General features: G+C 35.7%; 1 protein-coding gene across 1 annotated transcript in view; it reads left to right on the forward strand.

Annotated features, from left to right (window-relative positions):
* Positions 1 to 3,732, forward strand: part of CCDC110 (coiled-coil domain containing 110) — a 6,643-nt gene extending 2,911 nt beyond the window's left edge. The window contains exons 3-5 of the mRNA XM_008050794.1: positions 329 to 439; positions 1,247 to 3,353; positions 3,669 to 3,732. Coding sequence (XP_008048985.1) covers positions 329 to 439; positions 1,247 to 3,353; positions 3,669 to 3,718 — 2,268 coding nt within the window. The 3' untranslated portion in view covers positions 3,719 to 3,732. The remainder of the gene's footprint in view (positions 1 to 328; positions 440 to 1,246; positions 3,354 to 3,668) is intronic.
* Positions 3,733 to 7,470: the final 3,738 nt, after the last annotated feature.

Raw genomic sequence — 7,470 nt, forward strand, 5'->3', positions numbered from 1 at the left:
CTTCCACCTCAGCCTTCCAAGTAGCTGGAATTACAGGCACGCGCTACCACACCCGGCTGACTTTTTGATTTCTTGTAGAGATGAGGTCTCGCCAAGTTGTCCAGAAGGGTCTCGAACCTGCGGGCTCAGGCAATCCACTCACCTCAGCCTCCCAAAGGCATGGGATGATAGGCTGAGCCACTGAGCCCGGCTATAAATTTATATTCTATATGGTGGCAAATATTTTATGAGCAGGAAATTGAAAGCTATATTTTAATCACGATATCTATTATTCATAGGTTTTCAAATCTGAAATCAAATTCTAACAGTCTCAATTTGTCTTTTAAAGGTACAGTCTGAAATCAGTGAAATACTGAACAAAAGTATTATTGAAGTAGAAAACCCACAGCATAGCTCAGGAAAAAACCTAGTATTCAGCACAAGCACTGAAAAGGATTTGGTATGTTATTTTGTACAAATCATATGTATATGTAGGTACTTTAAAAATGTGACCGCCACCAGTTTATGTCTACCTTGACATTTTCCCCTTCTTTACAGGAAGAATGGACCATCAGAGACGAAAATAATGAAATTTCTGTTCTGAAAACCCTAAAAAATGTGAGTTTACCTCTGTACTTATGCAATTTTCCCACTTAAGAAAATCTATGAGAAACATTTGACTTAGTCTAAATATTGAAAAATTGTCAAGTAAATTCAGATACAAGGCAGTTTTTATAGCCTATCTATTCACCTAGGATTGACCTAGACCTGGGTGAAGTCCTTGGAAGAGATGTAAGCCAGAGCTACCATGATTGTGTTCAAACTGATTAGAATTCACATTTCCAGTACAGTCATAGCCCTAAAATTCCATGAAGCTAGGAATGCAAGCTAAGGTTGACAAATAGCCCAGAAGTAGAAATATTGAAATTTTCCCTAAACTCCTAGTTGATCTATTGATTCTATCTTTTCCACCTGTCTATGATGGCCTCTTGAAGGACACTAAATTTTTATACCTAAAATTGAGGGATTGGCCTGTGTATCTCACCCCCTAAGGATATGAGTGCAAGTTCTAAGCATATTGTGAAGATTAGAGTTACAGATCTCGAAACAACTACTGTCAAATTTTCTGAAGAAAATGAATTATCTTTACTGTAGAAATGGATAAAATGTTATGGGTGTGTACATAAATCCTCCATAAAGTATTATCTTAATTTATTGGCCATGTGGGCAAATGATAGTACATTTATATTGTACTTTTTGTTACTAGCCTGTAGAAAATCAAGAAGAAATCCCTTCTATGGCGAAAGTTCATCATTTTGCGGATTCCAAGACTCTTCATTTAGTGGAAGAAAAACCCATTGGCAATAGTGTTAACAGTCTCTCTCAAAGTATAATTATTCCATCCCATATACATTTTAAGGACATAGTAACTCCGAGAATTTCAGCAGATAATTCACCTTCAAGCAGAGCTATAAACCCTTCAGAAAATGCTGGCATGCTGAAGAATCATAATAACCTTTATAGTTTTCTACCTACTGCACCTCAAAGTGTGATGTCTCAAGCTGATACAGTAATTCTGGGCACATCCAAAATTACTATGCCTTTTCTTAAGCATGGCTTTTGTGAAAATTTAGATGATATTTGCCATTCTATCAAACAAATGAAGGAAGAGCTGCAAAAATCATACGATAGGGAAGTGGCACTTACAAATGAACTTCAGACTTTAAAAGCTGATCCAAATATTCAAAGTGATGGTAAGTATGACCTGTCCCCTACTCACAAGGAAAAAATTAACTTTATTCAGGAAGAAAACATAGGCAGTAACTTAAATGAAGACAGCAAGTCAAAGAGAATTTTAGAATTAGAGGCATTGGTAAAGAGATTACTCCCACTCAAAGAAACAGTGTTAAAATTCCATGTGAATTTTTGCAGAAAATGTAAAAAACTATCAAAGAGCGAGATACACAGGGGAAAGAAGAATGAGAAAAACAAAGAGATTCCTATCAATGGCAAGAATATTACAGATTTAAAATTCCATTCCAGAGTTCCAAGACATACACTGTCCTTCCTTGACCAAACAAAACATGAAATGAAAGACATAGAAATGCAACCATTTGTAGTAAAACAAGAATCGATCATGCTTGAAAATGAGAAAACGTCCAAAGTCAATTCTGTCACCGAGCAGTGTGCTGCAAAAATTCAGTATTTACAGAATTACCTAAAAGAATCCATGCAGATACAGAAAAAGGTAATAGAACTGGAGAATGAAAATCTAAACCTTAAGACCAAAATAAAACCTCTTATCTTTACCACACAATCTCTGTTACAGAAAATTGAAACATATGAAAAGCAACTTAAGAATTTAGTTGAAGTAAAGAACACTCTTCAGTCTAAGTTAATTAAAACAGAAGACGATGGCAAAGAGTGTCTTAAAGAATTAAAAAAGATAGTTAGTAAATATAATGTTCTCCAAGACCAAAATAAAACTCTAGAAGAAAAAAATAGCCAGCTTTCTTTTGAGAAGCAACAAATGATAGAAACATTCGATCAACTAAAAAGTAAAGAACACAAAACTCAAAATGATATGACCATTGTCAGTAATGAAAATAATCGAGTGAGAATAGAAATGGAAGCAATGAAAACAAATATTCTGTTGATACAAGATGAAAAAGAAATGTTAGAGAACAAAACACATCAGCTTCTAAAGGAGAAAAGCGCACTTGAAAATGAACTAAAAGAAAACCAGTTAGAGATAATGCAGCTAAAAGAGAAAGAAAGATTGGCAAAAACAGAACAAGACACACTTCTTCAAATAATGGAAGCAGTTAAAACTGAAAAACTTAATCTTGAAACAACATTACAAGAATCAACTGCTGCTAGGCAAATGATGAAAAGAGAAATTGAGAATATTCAAACCTACCAGTCTACTGCAGAAGAGAATTTTCTGCAAGAAATCAAAAACGCAAAATCAGAAGCAAGTATTTATAAGAACAGCTTGTCAGAAATAGGCAAGGAATGTGAAATGTTATCAAAAATGGTAATGGAAATTAAAACAGATAATCAGATTCTAAAAGAAGAACTAAAGAAGCATAGTCAAGAAAATGCAAAATTTGAAAACAACATCAGTAGACTTACTGAAGACAAAATACTTTTAGAAAACTATGTAAGAAGTATAGAAAATGAAAGGGATACCTTGGAATTTGAGATGCGGAATCTTCAACGAGAATATTTAAGTTTAAGTGATAAAATCTGTAATCAGCATAAGGACCTACCAAAAACAGCTTACGTTTCAAGAAGAGAGAAATTCCATTTTGACAACTGTGATACTTATGAAGACACTCCTAGGAGGAGGCCTTTAGCTCCTGATTTGAAAGGTATGTATTTTGTGGTGGATAATAAAGATGTGTTTAAGATTATTTTAACTTTTTAGGCACTAGCCAGAGTACAGAAATAAGAAGGAATTTTTAAGATGAGTACAATTTAATTTTGTAAGATTTGTGTCCAACTTGTTATACAGTGAAATTATTTAGAAATTTTTTTCTTTAAGTGCAATTTATATTTTACCTGTATTACTTATGTATATTGGCTATGCACAAAGCAACTTTGGCAGGGAACAGGGGAGGTTTAATTATTATTCTTCTCAAATATAATTAGCACTCTCACCTTTAAAAATTATTCTTTTTTTCTAGGAATTCCAAGTAAACTGTATCAATTATTTCCATCCAAGATGTGTCAATAAACTTCTAAAATGTTTCAAAATTTGTCTGAGTACTTTATCCCACATAATAATTTTAAATTATGTGATTATAGTTGCCTTGTAATTGATTAGACTCATTTTAAAAATTAGAAATTGGAATTAAGTATATATTTTTATATTGTCAAGAATTGTGAAGAATCTGAGATTTTACCCAACTAATAAGCTAGTATATTAGCCTGCTACAGTTTCATGGATTCTAGTGGAAGACATGAGACTCCTGGCTCAAGAGGAAGTACAGCTTGTTACTGTTTTGGGACCCCCCCCCAAACAGAAATCTATATATTTAAAAAGTATATTTATTCTTACACGTTTAAACTTTGGTCACCTTCAATGTACTCTGTTTGATACAATACACTTATTGAGATGCTTTTCCACTGTTCAAAACGGTTTCTGAACTTGTCAATTTTGATGCCTTTTAGGGCTTCTGCAGTTTTTTGTTTCACCTCTTCCACATCAACAAAACATTTCCCTTTGAGGACTTTATTCATTGGGGAAACAACTACAAAAAAAGTAACTCAGGGGAGATAGGGTGAATAGGAAGGGTGGGGCACCGACGGGAGTAACACTGTTTTTAGTCAAAAGCTACTGAACACTCAGTGCGGTATGGGCAGGTGTGTTGTCACAGTGGAAGAACCAGTCACCTGTTTGCCATAACTCAGGATGTTTCCTCTGCAAATAATGATGCAGCCTTCTTAAAACTTCCAGATAAAAACTTTGGTTGACCATGTGATCTGGAGGAACAAATCCAAGTGTACTACAAGGGGCCTGCCCTCCAAAAGATAATCCCAGGTTTGGGGGGTCCCCCCTTGTAATGTCAATAGCCAGAGCATCAGTGTTTCTTCTTTGATTCTCCAAGCCCAAGTTTTTTTGTTTTTTTAGATTCAACATTTTAATAATAAATTGTGCCAGTAGAAGCTTCTCAAAGGCAATGATATATCAATAAATAATCGTTAAATTGAGTTCCTGAGAAAGAACCTACCACATGAAAGCATGTCAGAGTGCTGCAAGTAACAACATGGCATGACTCTAAAATGGCGGAAGCACTGACAGTCACTGTCACAAGCACAGCAGACCTCAGCTATGCCACTCACACACACAAACCGGCACACAGGAGTCTTCTTTTTGGAGTTTAGACACAGATACACTGTCTAAAGTGTTGTTGCCTAGGGAGATACTAAGTAATGGATCCATTATGTTAGCTAAGCACTTCAAGGAAAAAACATGGAATAATATAATGGAAAGGATGATGCATCAGAATTTTTAAAAAAGCAGAAAGGAACTGAGCTTTTTCCTCAAATATGAATCACCTTAAATAGGAATCGTACTAATCGTACTAATCGGAAATAAAGCATATTTTGTGTGTTTTTCTATGTAGTGTGTGTGTGTACACATACCTATACTTCTAAGAAAATATGTATGGCTTACTTATTTTTTATTCCAATGTCACTTTGAAAAATCTTTGCATTTTTAAAAAAGGTTAGAAAGATGGACTGTTTAAACCAAGTTAAGTTCAGACACTTCAAAACACATGACGCAAACGTGAAGCCCCCCAACTCATTCCGTTTCATGATGGCAACACGTCGGTAACAGGAGGCGCAGCGTTCCCAGGGCCCGGCACTGTGGGAATCCCTCGGCGAAGTCTTGGGTGGGCTGGAGCTATAGAATTCCACCCCCCAACTATGTCAAGCACAAGAGACACCCACCAGAGAGAAGGACACACGTCCAGGATAAACTGACATTTTTTGGCATAGCTAAATTAATCCCTTTTGATGTATACAAATTTAGTATATGATACATGATTACGTTTACCACTCCCCCCCCCCCAGTCACGAATTCTCCAAGCCCCAGTTTCTACAGGCAACATGAAGAGGCACACCCAGTGGGTCGCATTACAGAAAAGAATGGGCTTAGAGAACCTAAATCATCTGAAGTGTAGTAAGTGCCTACCCTTGGCTCCAAGTGGCTCCAGAGGAGACACTGTTTCTCTCTTTCAAGACTGCTGGCTATACAATTTGTTGCTGAATTTTGTCAAATGCCTTTTCTATGTTTATTGAGGTAATCTTTACTTTTCAATCTGCTTAATATGGTAAATTATGTTCACTTTGAAACATTATACCAACCTTGCATTCCTGGGATAAACCCCACTAGGTTGTGTTAATGTATATTCCTGGACTCAATTTGATCATATTTTGTTAAAGATTTCTGCTTCTATATTCAGAAGGGCGTTTGTATTATTCTCTTTTAATGCACTGGGAAAATCAAAATGTGTTGAGAAGTGTTCCCCCTCCTCTATTTTCCCCCTCCTCTATTTTCTGAAAGAATTCATGTAGAATTGGTATATTAATATTATTCCTTCCTGACATATATTATAGAATTCCCCAGGGGGACTGGAGTTTTCTAAATGGGAATGTTTTACATTGCAAAATGAATTCTATGAATGGATACAGAACTATTCAGATCTTGTATTTCTTCTATTTCTTGTTGATAATTTGTACATTCTGAAGAATCTGTAAGTTCTCAAATGTATTTTCATAAAATTGTTCCTAATAGTCATTTTTTCAATGTCCAGAGGACTCATGGCAATGCCCCCTCTTTAATTTCTGACATTGGTAATTTGGGTGTTCTCCCTTTCTTCTATATAATTCTTGCTAGAGTTGTATCAATTGTATTTCTCTTTCCAAAAATCAGCTGCTTGCTTCACTGATTTTTCTTTACTGATTTTGTTTTTATTCCATTGATTTCTGTTCTTGTTTTCATAATTTCCTTCCTTCCTTGTTTATTTGGGATTTAATTTGCTCTTTCTCTAGTGTCTTAAGGTAGAATCCCAGGTGATTCATTTGGAACCTTTATTTTTCTCTGCTATATGCATTTAGAATGACAACTCTCCTTCAAGCACTGCATTACCTATACCACACAGTTCAGTGTATTTTCATTTTCATTCAAGTCAAAATATTTTCTCTATCCCTTGTGACTTTTTATTTGACCCAATGGAATATTTAGAAGTGAAATCCTTAATTTCTAAATATTTGAAACTTCTGTTATTTGTTATTTATTTCTAATTTAATTCTCTTGTGATCAGAGAACATACCTGGTATAATTTGTCTTTTTAATTTTAAGACTTGTTTTATTGCCCAGAATATGGTCTACCTTGGTTAACATTTTATGTAAATTGGAGTATTCTATAAAAGTTGGTTTGTTCATTCCATCAGTTTTGGTTTCATGTGTCTTAAAACTCTTTTATATGTGCATACACATTTAGCACTATGATATCCTGTTGGTTAACTAATACCTTCATTATTATGAAATAACCCTCTTTATCCCTGGTGATATTCCCTATTCTAAATCTTTGACTGATATTAATATAGGTCCTCTAGTTGTCTTTGGGTTGGTATTTGCATAGTATATCTTTTTTCATGCTTTTACAATTATTTTGTAGTGCTGAATCAGTAGGAGAAACGTTTAATAGTTAAATGTAAATACATGCCGGGCTTGGTGGCTCAGCCTGTCATCCCGCGCCTTTGGGAGGCTGAGGTGAGTGGACTGCCTGAGCCCGCAGGTTCGAGACCCGCCTGGGCAGCGAGACCTCATCTCTACAATAAATCAAAAAATCAGCCGGGCGTGGTAGCGCATGCCTGTATCCCGGCTACTCAGAAGGCTGAGGCAGAAGGATCGCCAGAGCCCAGCAGGTCGAAGCTGTGGTGGCCGGAAGCGGCCACTGCACTCCAGTCTGGGCG

The sequence above is a fragment of the Carlito syrichta genome, unplaced genomic scaffold (genome assembly GCF_000164805.1).
Source record: "Carlito syrichta isolate Samal-C Ts95f unplaced genomic scaffold, Tarsius_syrichta-2.0.1 Scaffold153679, whole genome shotgun sequence".
NCBI lineage: Eukaryota > Metazoa > Chordata > Mammalia > Primates > Tarsiidae > Carlito > Carlito syrichta.